We start from the raw sequence: 18892 nt of genomic DNA, 5'->3' as shown, positions 1-18892 counted from the left end.
TAATTTCATCTCTTTGAAGATATTTGCAAGGGCCATGTCAAAGCGAGAATTCGAATTCGTATTAATTAAACGTCGTTTCTTAGAGGAAGTCTGTTTATCGAGCAAAATACGCATCCTGCGGTTTCTCACAAGAACATTTGAAAATTGTGCCCTTTCAATCCCTCTTTAATTCACTCTACATGTATAGTAATTTCTACAACGTTGTATAGATTTCTACAACATTGCACGTTATTGTAATACGTTTAATCTCACAAAGATAAATGTTGAAGTAGTTGAAAGTCATAACGATATTCAGATCGATATTTGAATATTCTAAACGAGACTCTTGAGATTGCTAATCGCTTGCCAACATTTTAAACACACCCTGATACTTCCAACGAATGAAACAGACGAGTCTACGACAAAATTAAATCTCGCATCGAGTTCCATAACATTTGTATAAAATCGTTCTGTAATCATCTTTTAAGTAAAACTTTCGAAACAGTCCTTGATATAAGTAAAAACTTTTTCTACCAGTAATTCAAGAGTGAATCTTTGCTTCGACAGGGGTTAATTATTTTCCATTGACAAACCAAAAGAAACGTACGTTTGTACGTTGAAAGGATAAAAATTTATCTACAACCCGATTGTCTTAAAGTTTCCCTGTAATAACGTTTTCGAATCATCTCGTCTCACCCATGAATCTCATCGAAATTCTCCAAAATTCCCAGAAATTTCGTCTGCCTCCAAACTAGTCCGTTCGATCATAGTCGCATATAGGTATAGTTGCTAGATACTCGCGGCACGTGTGCGTTTTTGCGTGCACGCGTGACCCAGATTGGTATGAAACGACCGAGACTCGAAAGCCACGCTTCTATCGATGCCGGACTGTTTATGCAGGCGAGCTTGCAGCGGCCAAACTGGTCGTCGCACACGTGTACACACATACACAGGCAGGCTACATTACACAAACAACGGTGGATAGTGTGTAACTCGGAAAGGCTGTTGAATATTCAGGCGATGCGATCCTCGAGCAGCCAGGGGGAACACGCCGCCTCGTCGAGTATAACACACGAACGCAATATCTCTTCGTTCGCGTAACCGAGCAGCGTAGTTACGTCAAGGACCATTTAAGGAAGCGCGACTGTTTTTTCTTTTCTTTGTCTTCGCGCACCCCGTTTAAGTTACGTCACGTTGCCGTTATTCTCTTCTTTCGCTTCGTTCCTCCTCTTTCTGCTCTGCTTTTAACGAATACAGAGACCGAACGTTGACACTTTTTAGCAAGCTGTTCGAGAGAACGAGACATTGTAATTTTAAGAGAAAAATAAGAACGGAGAAACGTTGAATGTTGTTGAATACCTGAAAGATCGGCTGGATTATTCTGATTCGTTATTAAATCGGCAGAAATGATTGTTTTCAGTGAGAGGAATAATTATACGGAAGTTTTTGAGTTGAGAGAAGGACCAGCGACCTTTTTATTGCTTTGTTGAAAGTAACAGCACATTGTTCTTCGGTAATTGTTTTTAAAGTATGAAATGAATATACTCTTAAGAAGGATAATAAGAGAGGAAATTCTGTAAAATCCCGCAATTGAAAGAAACTTTGCTGAAATCATTAAAATTACAAAGTTCGTATGACTTTAATTACGATCATTTATGTACAACATATTGTGTTATACATTAAATACTGTGCTAACTTAGTATAACTGGAATAAAAATGAGAAAAATTGAAAATACGTTCTAAATACAACTTTCCGACCGAAGCTGAGGGTAATTCGAATCTCTATAGCCAGTCTCATCCCCTGGCCTCAAAGTGGCATCTTCGTTTTGTATTAGCAACTTGGATAGCTGAGAACCGAAGGGCCGTGAATTACGGGTCGCCTTGTTACATAATTAAATGATGACTTGGCCGACTTGTTGACAAGCCCCGTCGATGTATCGAGTTAGCGACGAATTAAGCTGATCCTCCACCGCTCGATTATGGCTCGGATATTGGCACGAAGGATCCACAAAGGAGAAGGAGAAGGCGAACCTGGAGCAGAAGTGGCTCCTAGCTCGTGCTTCTCTCGCTTCCAAACGACGACCGTGCCGTAATTTTACAGGAAATTAATAGTTACAGGTTGCGCGGGGATCGTGAAAACCTTGGCGAATCGATCCGTGAATTATCGGCAACTCGTCGTTCACCGTTTCATACTTTTAATTGACGGCTCATTTTCAGACAGCTATTCGAACGTCTTTGTCCTCGATCTTCTCGTTTTTATTGGTTTCCCAATCTTGAAAATTGTATTTTTCAAATACGCAGATACTTTTAATAAGCCTCTTCGTAATTTTTGGTAAAATTTGTCCGATCTTGTTGAGTTTGAGAAAAATTACTCTTTCTTTGAGAAAAATTTAAGTATTAGCACGTCTGCTGTCTTTTTTTTCACGATAATTGGTTCAGATTATTGATATAGATATAACAAACCGAAATACGTGGATTTTGTGAACTCTTTCGATCTAAGTTGCTAAGAGAATTTATCTTCGTAACGAAATATATCTTTCATGTGAAACAGTTCTGGTTTTGCAAGAGAAGCATTGCTGTTATTAAATACAGCATTAAGAAGTAGATAAAAGAAGCAGGTTGTATCCTTCAAAAAGCGGCTGACAATTATACGTCAAGCGTAGACCTTGACAAATGTTAGCCTTGACACTTTTATATTGTCTCCATTGTACATTTGTAATATAAGCTACTCATCCTACTTAGAAAAAACTTTTTTGGCCCTGCGTTGGACAGTAATTTAATTTTTAGAAAAGAACGATGAAAAATTAACTTCCCAAATTAAATTGTGAAACAATGCAAATGCACGTATACGCGAGCGTTGCTGGCCATGCAATTGCCGTTGCCTGGGACATAGGGAAGCGTATAAATTCTCATAGTGACGTAGCCGCGTGTCCATTGTCGCAGAACAATGTAACGGATCCTCGAACGGAATGCGCGAAGATCACAAGCAAGAGGAACGTCCAAGATAATTCGAGCGATTGCATCGATCCTTTCAAGGAGCAGCAGGATACTAAACCTGTCGGTCATACGTACACGTGTGTGTACGCGCGTCGGTGGTCGATTCACGGTAATCTGAAAGCGAGGAACACCGAGCACAATGGGGGTAAACCGATTGAACCGAGCGAAATCTGATGGCATTCCTTCTCTTCTACCAAGTTCGACCTCTCTTCGTTCTCCGCTGTGTCTCGTTTTCGTCGAGCATTTCCCTCTTTTCTCTCGTGGATTCACCACTCTCGCAGACTCTCACATCGATACACACAACACGCTTACACAGTGAGTCCTGAATCCGATAACTTCGTAGAAGGGTTTCGAGAGTCGTTGACCTCGTCTTCCGATTATCCTCTCGCGATTCGAGCACACGGAATCGAAACTCTTCGAAGTTGGCATACAACGTGCTCGCCAACGATCGGACCCGATAAGCGCGCACCTCTTTCAGAGAGCACGGCCGATCCGTTTCCCGAGTTATGGGACGTTAAAGCGTGCCGTTGCGCGGACCGTGCAGGTCGTTAAGTTAATTAATTGACTAGGAGGTTACCCGGTTGTACGGCCCGCTCGACGTTACGTGGCTTCCACCGAGAACACTTGCGAAGATCCGCCTGCAACCCCGGCAAGATGGGTGGAGAAACACTTCGGCTGATCGATGAAGTGGTTCATCGGGATTTATGGAGATGATTATGTGCGTCCGACTACGCGGTATTTTCGTAGTTGGCGCAGCTGTGTTTATGGTTCAGAGAGTTCGAGAGGTAGCAGGGGAAGGGGGTTGAACGATACTTGGATAGGTTTTATTCAATGGATATACTTCTGGGTGGTAAAGAGGTTCTTTGAGCGGAGGAAATGTAATTCGAAGGAACTGAGGATAGGAATTTTGAGATCAAGTGAAATAAATTATAGTGGAAAATGTAAGTATTTTAGTACGAACGTTAATCTTCAAATAATTTAGACGTTTCACGATACTGAATGATCAAAATTTCTCTCATCGGTGTGATTTGTAATTTTTCTCGGGAAAAATACACATGCTCGACATCTGTCATTGATTTTAGTTCACCGTCTCTTATTTTAAAGTCGCTAAAAATATCTCGGCAATTAAGCGATTCTATCTTCCTACCATCGCAGCAAATACGCGATTCTACTCTGCTCCTCTACCCTACATTCTATCCCTACATCATCGTTAGCAGATACACTCGCAACAAATACTCCACCTCACTCTGCCAAAACTCTCAACTAAAACAAAATCACCAACCTCTATCTTCCGTACGAATACCATAAACCCTTCGTCAAGACAAGAAATCCCTCGAAGCGACAGGGGCTCGCATTCCCGCACCGGTAATTCCATAATTCCCCATTGAAAACGAACTCAAAACGGGGCTGGAGCTCGAGCGAGTGACTCGGCGCGATTGTCGTTCGCTTACAATGAAGGGGCTTCAAGTAGCGTCGCGACGCTCGTCGTCTCCTTTTCCTCACGACGTATTCCGTTCGTGCCCCCAAAGCTCCTACTTGCGAATAATATCCCAGGACTACGAAGTCGTGGCGTGGTTCACTTTTGTGTCCCAGCAACGACACAGCAGCCAACGACGAGTTCGCCTCGTCGACGTTGGCTCGCTCATTATTTACGGGGGCGCGAGTTTCTCGTCTGCCTGCTGGCTGCTGGTAATAAGATGCACTTCTTTAAAGGACTCCGCCTGCAACAAATTGCATTGCCCAACCCTTCACCCTCCATCTAGCGTGCTCGCAGACCGCCCTGCTTTGAGGCAACCTCGTCGAGACGAATGTGGTTAGCCAGAACAAACGTTAACCGGATAGTACCGTGGACGCGTTTTAAGCTCGAATCAACCAGCTGCCTTCGAACCAGGGGAGGATTAACGAGGTAAACTCTAATGCGGGAGTGTGTCGATGTTTCAAGCTGCACTGTTGTTTTCTTTTTAGGTTTGTTCCCTTTTTTGTGGTTGGTTTTAGGAAGTTCTATGGAGTAGAGGGCTGAGCATGTGGACAGACGAGATTGGTTGGGGTAGATAGACTGGAGGATTGTCTGAGAATCCTGTATTGGTTTGTTTAAAACGCTGATGGAAGGATATGAAAGTACCAGCGATATTTAATTCACTCGAGTCTGATTAATTGCTACATAAATACTATAACAAATACACTGATATTCAGATACTGTTTATAGCCACGTATTTTTTACGCGCGTTAACGATCATCTTAATCCTCGTTAGCAACAAAACATCAAAAATCTTAAAGAAAATCGTCACCGATGAATCCTTCGTAATTAATATCTTCGACGCCTATAATAAATCCCAAAAAATCCTCGAAATAGGTCGTCTCCTCATTTAGCAGCGTGGCGTAACAGCGTGAATGACGAGAACAAACGTTAACCGAATCGACCAACCGACGATATGCCTCTCAGACCACGAATCGCCGTTTCTCCTACCATCGTCTAACTTCATCCATCGACTCTCTCCTTCCAGCTTCCTTTCCCAGTAGCAGCCATGAAGCTTCATCCCTAACGAAGTATCAATGTTACCAGCGGCGGATTACGTATTCAGGAGCGGCGTTGCTCGGTGTACATTGGCGGGTTTGGCAGCGCGGACACGAGGAGCCTGCTGCTGCAGACGTGCACGTTGATACGTTGCCGGGAAGAGCGGGGGTGGCAGAAAGCCGAGTGGCGTGTCTGCTGGTGGCGGCAGAGGGATCGAGAAAGGCCAGGAGTAATGATGTTTGTTTAACTCTTGAGGAAGGACCGTTAGCGGGACTGGAAGATACGGGTTTTGGCACGAAGATGATGGTTAAGGGGTGGAACGACCAGCCGGTGTCGAGGCCCGTTCAAACGTCTCCGTTCTTTTTCATCTCGTATCCGTCTCTTCGTCAGCCTCTCTAGATGGTCCTCTCTTCGGGCCTAGCGATCCTTTTGCTTCGTAAATTGAAACTCCCATGTATTCAAGTCCGTGGATCCGCAGCACCTTACGAGTTCGGCTACGTAAATTAGATTTTCTGCTTAGGAACCGGCAGTATGATTTTCTCGGTCTCCTCCCTTTCTGTAGGATTCGTCGATCTGTCTTCACTGAAGATTCTCGTGCAACTTACGCGTACCTCAGTTTGAAAATCGCTAGGCAGAGCTTGATAGTATGTGTAGTTAGTAGGTTGTTTTAAAATGTTTTTTGGGGAATTGTTTTTGGTTATGTGTTCTTGTTGTCGGGTTCTAGATATATTATTTATAATTATCAAGTCACTTACAGAAGATGAAATTATCTTCAGAAATGGTTAGGGAACTATTTAAGAATTATTATCTGGTTTGAAGATACATACGATAAATTATAAACAAGATTTCGTGGTTGTATATAATACTATTCGATATTTTCTCAACTATATCAACTATACCAGTTTAGGCAATTGTAACAGGAACTGATTTCTTTCGTCGCTTTGGTACAAGCTGAAGTTTCAAGTTTACCAATTGGAAAATAGAGAGAAATGTTTGCGAGAGAATTTCCTCGCAATAAGTAGGGCACGAATGTTATAGTAATTTCCTGTACGTATGCAGATCGAGTAAAAGAAGTTCCGTTAGGAAAAAAAGAAGAATACGATATCTGACAGATTTTAACTTTTTTTAATTACGATAGAAAAGATCTGACAAGCAGTAGTTTAATTAAGATTAAAAGCCCGATACAACGAATTGTATGGTTAACTTGTCTTTCGATTAACCTGGATTCTACTGACGTAGTTGCATTAAGTGCAAAAGATAGAGAAAGAATGCGAGGGAGAGGGTTAGAGAGGGTGTTGTACATCTTCCGCGAGGAAACATAGTTTTGTTTTATCTCGAATAATAAACTTCTCTTTTTGATAAGAGGTTGCATTTTATGCGCGTAACGGCGGTTTATTTAAATTAGTGACCTTAATAACCAGCCTTGAACTATGATTCTTCATGAATTTCATTAAAAGATAGCGTGCGAGTTTTCATTTATGGATCTTTCACGTGTCCTACGTGATATGTGGTTATATGAAGATATTACACACAGCGTTCCGCATGGAATGTAAAAAATTTCTCAATATTAACTTGAGAGATCATTTTTAGTAGACTCTGAAATACTTTGTGGATGAATAGTGTAATACAAAGAAAAGATAATAAGATAAAAATATATCGAATACTAAAATCATCGACACAAAAGGAACAGCAAGCTGGAAACAAAAGAAACCGAGTAAAATTCAAATGGCTAACAGAAATCACCTGATATTCGATCAAAGCGCCAAAGCCCAGTAAAGATGATGGATGCCTCGTATCTTTCTTTCGAAAGATCACGTTGGATGATGAATGACGATAGAAAAAGAAGAGACAAGAGAAAAAGAGGAAGGATTCATAAGCCACATAGGATACATATTTCTTGGAAGTATCGAAATTCTAGCAGCCGTCTTGCCGTACGATCGTCCACAGAAAACCAGTAAATTTCACGGCTCAAGTATCAGCGATCGCTGAGTCGACAGTTTATCCTTTCTTCTCGTTCCATTAGGAAAACGGAAGTTTCCGGGCACGGATCGAAGGAAGAAGGAAGAAAGTTGGTGGTTCGATTGGAAGGCGAGGGAAATTTCTACGGACGAGTCGAGTGCGCGACTTATTCGCGTTCGTCGTCGTCGTCGTCGTCGTCGAAGCCAGAGGCTCGATCGAACCGATGAAAATAACGGCGAAACGAAAAGTGGAAAGAAGTTTTCCGATAATGGAGCCGAGAATCGTGGATCCGTCGCCACGTGCTGGCCGCAGCTGCATTGGAAATTAATTTCGACTTAACGATGCGAATTCCGAACCCGGTGTGTCGGTGGATTTCCAATGCGTTACGAGTTTTTGATGCGTGTAGATTTCCAGAGGGACGAGAAGAGTAAATGGACGGAATCGAAAGTCGAGTTTGTTCCCTGGGATTTTACGATTCGAGGTAACGATTCGAAGTTGGCGCGGAGGATGGCTATTCGGCAATTTGGAAATATATTAGTTGCTATTGAAATGCGGTAAATAGAAGTTTGATGAAGTTTTATGCGACGTAAATCCGTACGAGGATTGTTTAGACTTTTGGCTTGGAATAGAAATAAAAGCTGCTAGAAACACAGGCATAATACAGTGAATTGTGGAGACCGATAGGGGAACATCTTTTACTTCTTCAGGAAAAACGTTTTTCCATATGACAATAACTTTGCCAGTCACTATCTTGTCGTGTAGTCACGTATTATCAAATTGTCTTTTCATTAAATTTGGCTGTGGAATTCTCTTGAAAAATATTTGCATCAAAATACTAATCTGAAAAACGTTGGTTATCATGTAGATACATAATTAGTATACATATTCAGTTTTTTCTTAGATAGATATTTAGATACATATTTAGTTTTTTCTATTAAACTTGATGTATTTGCCATCCATTGTTAAAAGTTAAAAGGTTTAGTAGCTTAAGTATCAAAATGTTGAGGATAAATATGAGTATAATAAATAAATCTGACTTCCAACTCGATGTTTTAAGCGTCGTTATCGTAGCGATGAAATGTTGTACAAAATGCAAATAGCACAGTTGCTCTTTTGATAGCATAATTACGATATAATTATGTGTGCTAGTTTTTCTTAATACAAATCTCTCTGTAAGCTCGTGTTTCACATATTCTCCTGGATAAGCTGACATAAATATTTCTGCAGATTCATTTATACTTATATTCATAAACATTTCTACGTTTTTATTTTGTACATATTTGCTTTCTGTTCCTTATAAGAGAGTCTTTTTCAGTATCTCTTTCACTATATCACTTTTGAATGTAGAAACCATGTAACTTTTATTGATGAAGAAAAACTGGATATTAACAACATCAACGTGATACTATAAATAACAAAAATAAGACGTGTCGTAATTTATTTTACCCAAAATTATTGGTATAAATGTAATACCACGATATTTATATTAATATTAATATTATTTTATATTAATCTTAATAAATTCATAAATTAAACCATGGATGTTTATGTAAACTCATATTGTATACACCTCGTATTACGTATTCTTTTACATAAATACAAAAACAGACTTTTGGAAATTATTTGTTTCGCTTACTATTTAATATCCTGAACGCTGTACTTTCGATATTCTATGTATATTTGCATTTTGTAGATTTCTCCATCTTTCAATTTTGCACAATTGCATAGCATTCGTAGTTTACTCGTAACGATAAGCTTAATATTAGCTTACTTATCATTCAACAAAATGTGATTTATTTTATTGCGACCTATTTCTAAATAGCAATTTAACACTAGCCTACGATATATCTCGAGGAAACTTTGTCGAAGTCAACGCTGAATGGAAAGTAAAGGTGAAAAGTGGCGGGAGAGTTTCATTGAAATTTTATCAGAAAAGCCATTCGTTCCTGGACGAATTCAAGTCAGGGAATTTGGCACAATGTTTGATGGTAAATTCGACGCCAATACCCGGTACTCTTGCACGGCTTGTGAGTCTTTCAAATGAAACAGCGCCTATGCGCGCAAGCCTTCGGCCTTTGGCTTCCTGAAATAGTTGTTGTAATAGTACACTCCCCTACCCGAGAAATAAACCCAATTCTACATACTTAACAGACATACCATGTCTAACACCCTCGACCGTGTCTTCGGCCTTCCTGCTGTTAACACGTGAAATGTTGTGCCGACGTCTCACGTTAATTGAGAATTGTGTAGAACAGGCTTACGCCTTATCTTCGTTCACATAGCATGAATTCGACATCGAAGAACTTTTTTGTTTAAAAATATACATAAGATAATAAATGATTTAACAACTCTCTCTCTCTCCAGACTTCCATTTTGTAACTTTCTTATGAATTAAAAATGTTTGTAGAAAATTCTTATTGATTTTGATGCTTCGTCTATTCTACTGTGTATGAATGAATTGTAATGAAAAAAATCTGTTTATGTATTGAACTCTTCCGAACTATTTAGTATGCGGCATGTACTCTATGATTTATTCACTAATAATGGCGGAATCAAATTGGTCGATTTCTGTGTTTCTTTTTCTTTTCTTTTCGTTATATTCGAAGAACTGTGATATTTGAAATTTACACCATGTGTCTATTAATATCTGAACGTTTTACTCTCCGAGTATTCTCTTATGCGAACAGACTGTCTGCTAATAACAGATGTTTTTTTCCCTCTCTAATAGCATAAACGAAAATAAATGAATGGCAAATGAAAATAACAAGGATATAGCTATCTTCTCGCGTCAAAGATGTATGTAGTTTGGCGGTAAAAAATTAACTGACAATTTCCTCGATCGTTATTTGAACAAATGAAATTTCATATCAGAAAAATGATTCTTCTGTTTTCCGAATATTTTTGCCACCCTATTAGTTTAGCTACGAGAGGCTCCACTGTACATTAAACCATAGACGACGTAACCAAAGAAATTCGAGCTACTGAAATGGATCGTGATTCGTTTGAATGAAAAGGAGATCGCAATAACGTACAGGCAGAGTCAGACCACCCTGACGCATGCTAAACGCGAACGTGGAAACGCCGCGCAATGGTATCTTTATCGACGTTCTAATGTCCGTCGTAAAGCGCGTCCGGCCTGGCTTTACGACGGCTACGCGTGGTAATTGAAAATCGTGTCCAACCTCGTTCCGTTTCACGTGTCCGTAATGAACCGTTCGAAACGCGCGACGGCCCGCGCGGAATTGCGAACATTCGCGCGATACGCGCCACGATTACCGTGTATTAAAAGCGCGGCAGTCTCGATTGGAAGTCGTTACACTTGATTCGACGTCGATCGCCGTTCGTGATACTCGTTAAACCGAAATTTTCTCCCGTTTCGATAGAATTCGTTAGCTAAATCGGGATAGTTTCGTGTAATTCAAAGGTTGAAACGAAGAGTTGAATGAGGCGTTAAAAAAATAAGATACAATTTTTTCGTGAGGAACGAATAGATAGAAAAATGATACCAGAACTTTAATTGTCGAGATTAAAGTAGATGTGGAACTTGTACGAAGAAATCAATACGAAATTTTAGGTGAAGTGCGGCGGAGATTGTAAAATTATTTATAAAAGATCGCAAATCTATTTGTAGAGTATATAATTTCGATTAAATTATGCTTTCCAGCTATGGCCAGAATTATGTTTTGGATTATTGAATAAAGATCCAAAAATTAATGGCAGCTTATGGTTTGATAACGTTTTGATCGCTTGATTGATTTTTTAATAATTTTCTGATTATTACACCACGGATGATTATACGTTTGTGGAATATTTAAAGGACATAACATTCAGAAGAGTAAAATTAGTATAGCGTTCAATTGACCAAACAAATTTCTATTTACTCATTCGTAACTCGTTTATGAAAAGATAAATTTATAGTAACATATTCGCAGTTTAATAATTGAATTAATCCATCGATTAATATCGTAGGAATTCTAAATTATCGAAATGAGCTTTGAATATACCCAAGTATTTTCGTTTAAATTGTTGTCGCGAAGGTCTGTTTTATATGTTTTACGTTCAAATATTTTTGTAATGTTTCAAGCAAAGGTTGTCCGGTGGAAAACGGGGGGAAATAGAAGCGCGACTGTGTATATTTGTTTTGTAGCGTAAAAAACACAGGAAACCGGGTGTATTTTTAGAACGCAGTCATTAATGGATGCTAGGAAATGTGTGTACGCGGGCATATAGCAACGCTGTCTACGTCAAGCACATTCGCACGTTTGGCAGTAACACGTGTCAAATGTTAGACGGTTCTGAAAACGTGTTCCGCGTAATGCTAATGGCCAAATATAGGTTTACTGAAATTACATTTTCTCTGTTTGTCAACGATGGTCGAATGGCTTGTGAAAAGTCATTTTATTAAAAGTCAGTTTGATTTTTCACGTAAATACGTGCGAAAAAATTTCAACAAATTTAAGATTTCACTACTCCGACTTCGTATATATATATATAAAACGTTCTATATAATTCATATTATATCTGATTTATAATAAATTATACATTAATTGATATTAATTAAATAGGATTTCGCATACATATGGTGCCAAAATATCTAAATTTTTGTAATTTTATTAGCCTCGTGACGAGACACGACTGCGATTATTAAATTGGTAAAATTTAGAACAAATCTGCAATTACAAACAATTAACGCGCAGCATGAATGAAATTTCAATATGTTTTGTTTAATACGCATAATATAACCGATAAAATATGTTCAAATACTTTCGTAAGCATATAATTAGTACGTAAGAGCGAAAAATCGTGTAACCTTGAAAGCGTAAATAGCCAATTAAGCCGATTGTCAGGGATGGAGCATCAGCACAAAGACGCGCTGACACGTAGCACGGTTTCTGTCTGCAGGTCTGCGGGAAGGTGTTCAACAACGCATCGGCGCTCACGAAGCACAAGCTGACGCACAGCGATGAGAGGAAATACGTGTGCACGATGTGCGGCAAGGCGTTCAAGCGGCAGGACCACTTGTGAGTATAGATGCACACCATTCGCCCCTTTTCCGCGTCAATTAACCAACACTTGTGCCATCTCTTCCAGTTCAATCGTTCGTCGTGATAAAATTAATAAAAAATGATAAGTTTCGGGGTAATTTTAGATTGTAATCTTTTACAACGATGTGTTGACGTATCCGTAATTCTTCTTTAGAAAAATATTTTGTTTGTACGATGCAGATTTATAACACTGTATGGTTTAAGTTTGAGGTATAAATAACACAGGATTTACGAAGAAACAATGTCGGTCAGTTCTACAATAACATCGTAGAATTACAGCTGAATTATAGTATAGCGAATTGAAATATTTAGAAAATAAGAACTCTACATATGTCTTTTATTATTCAAAATAAGTGGCACATTTTTTAAACTTCCTAATAAACAATGAGAGATAACTAAAACGTTCTGAAAGTTACTCATTGTTAGGATCGTCACTTCTACGATATACGTACGTGTATCAAGGTCATTGGAGCAGATTTCCCTATAGCGAAAAATCAGTATTTTTCGTCTATATCATTTCTTCGATTTTCAGAAGGAAGTAAAACTTTGCTTCTTTTCCTCTTTCATCGATAGTGAATCCTCAATGAGTCTTTGAACAAAACGCTTCTATCTAAAAACCGAAGCTTTTCGTGTACGTCCTCCAAAGCCTCTCAACGAATAGACGCTATTCTGGTAGAGAATGAGGCTTCCTAAGGCTTGTGCATTACATAATATTATGGAATAGCTGTTTTGGTGCTTTGTACACTCGACGAGAGGATTGTTTCTGATATGCGATTCGAGGCAACGCACGAGTGGGCCACGACTGGAGTGCAGCTTGCTCTCTAGGCCGGATTTCAAGAGGAAAGCTCGCCTTTTGTTCCGAGCCACGCTGCTTGCGATTGGTGCTAGTTGAATGCTGATTTGAACTGCGGTAAAAAGGTTCGGCAACTTGGTGAATCGATGCTGCCTCTTATCGTTAACAGATGCACACGATGGAGTAGTTATTTTATATTTTTTAATTTTTTAACGTTGCAATTTTAGAATCTCCGAATCGTTGGATTTTTAAATTTCCAAATATCTTAATCTTTGCACTTTCGAAATTGCCAATCTCTGAATCCTTGAATTATTTAATCTCGATTTTCCAAACTTCTGCGTTTCTTAATTTATATCTCTTCGCTGTATCGCAGAATAAAATTCTAAAGGTCGAGTTCAATACGTTCTCTTGGCTCGTTCGAATCAAAGAAACATTTCGAAATGATTATTCTTCACTGATCGTGAGTCAGAGTTGCGAACAGTCGAAAGGCGTGGAACGTGGGCAATGGCGTGAAAAGAGAAAGACTTTGGAGGATCGCAGGATCGCGAGAATTGAAGATTCTATTCTTCTCGAGAACGGAAAAAGAAATAAAGGGGAATCAATAGTAGCAGCAACGGTTGCTAGCCTTGGTCAGACTTGTTGGTTGGTCGGAAGGAGTTAGACTTGTATTACCTTTTGCGTAGACGGATCTACAAATCTTCCCTCCGTTTCTTCTACTTTCTCAACTGTTCCTCTTCCTTCTCATTCGAAATTCGCCACGTATCTTCGTCCACGTTTCCCCTCGGTAGATTTTCCTTTTTCCTCAGCATCTCATGCCCTTTCTCTCTCTCTCTCTCTCTGTGTGACGTTCAACTTGGCTTTGCAGTATTACTAGCGATTCGTTGAATACTTTGTCGAAAGCTTATTGATACGTCATGGAAATGTTGCTTCTCGTATTTAGGATGTTTAATCATTCGTTTTTGTCTGTTTGATCGAAACCTCGTTGTGAATTTCTTTGGATACGAGTTGTTTGTTCTTAAAGAGACTTTGCTGTTGATATTATGCAGATTAATTTTGCTATTAAGATAACCTCGATTGATTCGTATAACGTTTTACTTGTAGCAAGTTCATTGAACTAATTGTATTATATATATTTATGATTTCCTTGTCTAATTGTTTTGAAATAGAATTGCCTCGAAAAAGTTGACAAAGAGAATGTGTTTTAAAGGCAAACATTTTATTAGATACGACACCGTATGAAGTTTTCTGGCAATATTGAATGAAACATCAGGACAAAAAAGTATTGATGATTTTTGTAGTAATTTCAATTATCAGATATTTAATAAGAATTCTTTATAACTGGAACGTACGAAAGTTTATCTTTGTACTCTCGTCGAAATCGGCACAATCCTCTTTTGTGCTTGATTCCGTCCGTGCTACGTGCGCTGGATCCACTTCGAGTAGACCGTATTTTTCTTTTCCTCGACCTTTCCACTGTGTCGCCTTCGTTTTATGTACGTATTTTATTCGATAGGGTCGCTCAACACTCAGTTCAATACGAGCTGACGAACAGCCCTTCGAATTACTTTCGTTTCGTCCATGGTTTCCAGAATTTTTTCCCTCTTTTTGTTGTTGTTGCTTTGTTCAAAGCTATCGTCTCGCTGATTGTTCCTTTTTCGAGTTTCTTCCGTGGCCTGAGATTCAAGATCAATTATCTTGCAATCTACTGTACGCTTGCTTTTGGCGTGAAAATTCAACAGAAAGTTCCCTCTTATCGATTTTCAATTGAAGAATTTTCTTCAAATATGTTACTACCTTTGGATAGAATATTTTAAAGTTTGACAGTTGGATCGTGTGAGTTATCTTAGTTTATACTACTTTCAATTCATGCAATCTGTTTCTTTGAATACGAGGAATTCGATACGTAGACTCAAAGATCGTAACGAAGTTAAGCTTATCGATCATCGACTTTCACTTCAAACAACTCATTCATCAGTTCCAAACTACCAAAGGAGCCACGATTCCTGAATTCAACGATTTCTTTTTCTTTTTTTTTATCAATCCTAACAAGTTGCACACGATGGCAAGAATAGCTCGGCAAAAAACATTGGCCCATACGGGCATTCCATTTGGCTTGCGTCCATAAAATTTCCTGGTCGGTTACTTGGAAACTCGTTTTCAAGAAAGCATATGCCGGGATTCGAGTAAACGATGTGGACGACTTTATCCGATCAGCGAAAAAGTCCTTGGCCTGTTTCCTGTTTTTATTGAAATCCTTTTAACCTCGGATATCTCGCAGAGATGAGGGACTTAAGTACCTAACTCTGTACGTACGGAATCGTAAAGAATTGTGTTTTCCCTCCCTACGAATCCTTTTAAACTTTGCCGGTAACCAACGTATTGCTTTTCGAATGGCAAAAAAATGAGATTCTCGATGATTCGTATTTGGGATCGATAAAATTGGTATTAAGCCTGTCGATACGGTTCGCAAGTGGAGAGTAATCGGCAATAAAATTATTAATCTGTATCGCGTGTCCCTAAATTCGATAAAAAATTATCAGAATATTTTGATAACGAGGAAAATTTATTGTGCGAATTTATGTCGAATTTTTAAGTATTGATAGTGTTGAAAATTCGGAAAATTTTGTTTGAATTTTTAAATAAAAGTAGAATGTCGTTTGAATGTTGCATTAAGAGAAATGTTTCGTTTGGAAAAAAGTAATGTTAGTAATACGAAGAATAGAATTACTGAAGAGATTTCACATTTTAGTAGTTGTTACTTAACACATTTTTATTCCTTGTCAAATTAAAGTTTTTATAATTCACAACAAAAATTCGCTGTGCATGTCTCTTATTAAATTGTTAGAAGCAAAAAAAGTAGAGATTGTTTGTTATTAAAATAAACATTTTCCTTCTCTTTTTTTCCCACGCCGTACAGTTTATTACGTATGAAAATTAAGTATAATTGCACTTCGAGATTCTTGTCCCGCGAGTTCAGCGTGAAGTTTAATTCGTGCTCATCGAGCTGAAAATTTTCCTAGGTTCAGTGAAGAGAAAAAAATTACGTCCTGCCTGCTTTTTACGTAATATTTCAACCGGCTGGATGTAATATTGCAATTGTCGTGAATGAAATGCTTCTTTGAAGTCTCTTGCCTTTCAAGTATTTAGCAAAGAATTTTCTTGGAGCGCGGGTCTGGTAAGAAACTCCCATTGCATAAAGAAAATCAACTAATTAATCGAGGGCAAAAGGAAGCTTGCCTGTTGTCCCTCGTGTTTTTCTCGCGTGCAAGAATCCTTGTTATTTCTTTCTTTTATATCTTCGTAAAATCCTGCTCGCTGTATGTACATGTACTTTCGTTAAGTAAAGATATTGATATTAATTAACAACAATTTAAACACTCTGATAAATTATTCTAATGGCAATCGAATACGTTCAATTTTCTGTCGCTTACCACATCGTATGTAATTGTATTCTCGGTCATCAGACTGAGGAGCGCAATTATTCTTTTTTACAATTTCTTTCTACTATGATCAAGTGGGAGACGATTTTTAAATTATCTTCAAAAATTTACCGACATGCAGTATCATGGAGTATCATAAGTATTCGATAAGATGACACCATTTAACATGATTAATGTCAGAATTCTTTGAACTTTCGTCTTAAATAATAAAATACACGAATATAAACACATAAACAGTGAGTAAATCCCAAAACATAAAGACTACTATCTAAATTGGAAAGATAGAACAATTTTGTCATTGTCGAATAGTTGTAGGAATATAAATATCTCGATTTTCATTTCATAGCGTTCGATGTTCCAATTAAAAAGGAAAGAAAGACCGAGAAAAAGAGAACTCGAGATCGATTCGATAGAAAAAGCAGAAATAGGAGATTGTCTATAGTTTTCCTTGTCATTGAAATGTTTTGTGACGTTTAGACGAGCCTCGAATTACTGACAACAGGAAAAGTGCGGAGATAGGCATCCTCAGACCAAACGTGATTAGAGCTCTCATCGTTCAGAGGAAGTTTGACGGCTGATCAGGAAATAAAAGTAATGCTCCCATGATCGAGCGTAATTTAATTCCATTTGCACGAACTAATAAGCATCGAATTACACTTTTTGCTGGTACTTTCTGTTATCTAGCCCTTCAACTTCTTTTTTTGTTCTCCTCTCATCATTATATAATAGGGGAAAGAGCGGGTTTTAGATCACGTAACGCGTTCGTAGAGCTATCGGGGAATTTTTCACAAGAAAAAGGATGAAAACATCTTTCTCTCTCAATTAATTTTCCATTTCATACCGGCGGGCGATTGTTCTTGAACTAAATCTACTTCGTTTGGGATCTTTTATCAGACTAAACAGCAGATACCAATATTTCCTGCAAATTAATGCAATCAATTATTTTTACTTATGAATCGTTGTAGCAATTTGTAATTAATGTATGATTTTATTTCTCATTTTCTTGTTTCAATCTTAATATTCGATATTTTAATCTATTTTCATTAAAACGTGGCTAGTCCATGCATTTCTCTATAGAATTCGATTCAAAAGGGAATTAAGTAAATACAATCATTTCAATGAAAATACATTAAATACAATAATTCTCCAATACGATATCTTTGATTTTATTCATTATAATTTTAATAATACTAGACTGTTCGTTATTACAAAGTACATACAAAATATTTTTTAATTTGAAAAAAATCTACAAAGTTAAGAACTTTAAAAAAAAAAATACAACTATCTAAATGTATACGAAATGGTTAAAAAAAATCAGAAAATTCCATTTCTATTACATTTAACACGTGACAGAATCTTTTTCTGCCTTGATTCAATTTTACCAAAAAGTAGACGCAGAAAACATAGATTCTTTATACTTATCATAGGTCACAAGCAACAATTTCCTCGTTCTCTCGTTTGTTTTCCGTTTGTACTAAGCGCCACGGTTCTCCCGTGATTTGCGTGCTCTTATTATCAAAAACATTCCAAACAGGCGTTTGCTGTTCGACTTTAGGCAACAGTACACTGAAGAGGAAAGAAAGAATCTCCGTGTACTTAACCTGTTTCCTGTTATCCCTTGAAAGCCTCTTATTTCGTGGACGCTACATAGAATTTGTATAGAATTCGTTGTTCCATGCTGCAGTAATTAAACGGGTAAAGGGAAATATAAAAGAACAACGTCGACGGGCTTTCCTTCCTTCGCTGCCAGTTTCGCAACTGCAATTGTTCTCCATTTTGCACATTTTTGATTTCCTCGAGTATAAACTGTTCGTGTGTGTACCCTTCGGCGAGAAGAGTTTGCGAAATATTTTAATTCGCACACATACACACGATAGAGTTATATGAAACTTTGAAACTGGGATACATCGTTTTATTACTTGAAATATTCAAGAGAATTTTTATAATGGTGTTTCGTGGAATTTATCTGCATGCAAATTTTATTTATTGTCGTTGTAGAATTACATTTACGATATTAACGTTGTAATCGAATTAATAGATTGGAGATATTTGTATTTTTATCGTATACTTAAATATGCTAAAAGGGAAAGATATATATACAGTGTTGAAAATTATCAATTTTTATTAATTAATTTAAAAGAATTGCCTTTAGTTTTCTATAAAT

The 18892-nt window shown here is 38.0% G+C and overlaps 1 protein-coding gene across 5 annotated transcripts in view; it reads left to right on the top strand.

Moving 5' to 3' along the window:
• LOC100650807 overlaps positions 1 to 18892 on the top strand; it is a 587269-nt gene that overhangs the window by 431379 nt on the left and 136998 nt on the right. For all 5 annotated transcript variants that reach the window (XM_048405682.1, XM_048405681.1, XM_048405684.1 and 2 more), the window contains one exon: positions 12353 to 12471. In XM_048405682.1, the coding sequence (XP_048261639.1) occupies positions 12353 to 12471 (119 nt within the window). The remainder of the gene's footprint in view (positions 1 to 12352; positions 12472 to 18892) is intronic.

The sequence above is a fragment of the Bombus terrestris genome, chromosome 5 (genome assembly GCF_910591885.1).
Source record: "Bombus terrestris chromosome 5, iyBomTerr1.2, whole genome shotgun sequence".
NCBI lineage: Eukaryota > Metazoa > Arthropoda > Insecta > Hymenoptera > Apidae > Bombus > Bombus terrestris.
This window is presented reverse-complemented; position numbering and strand designations above follow the sequence as displayed.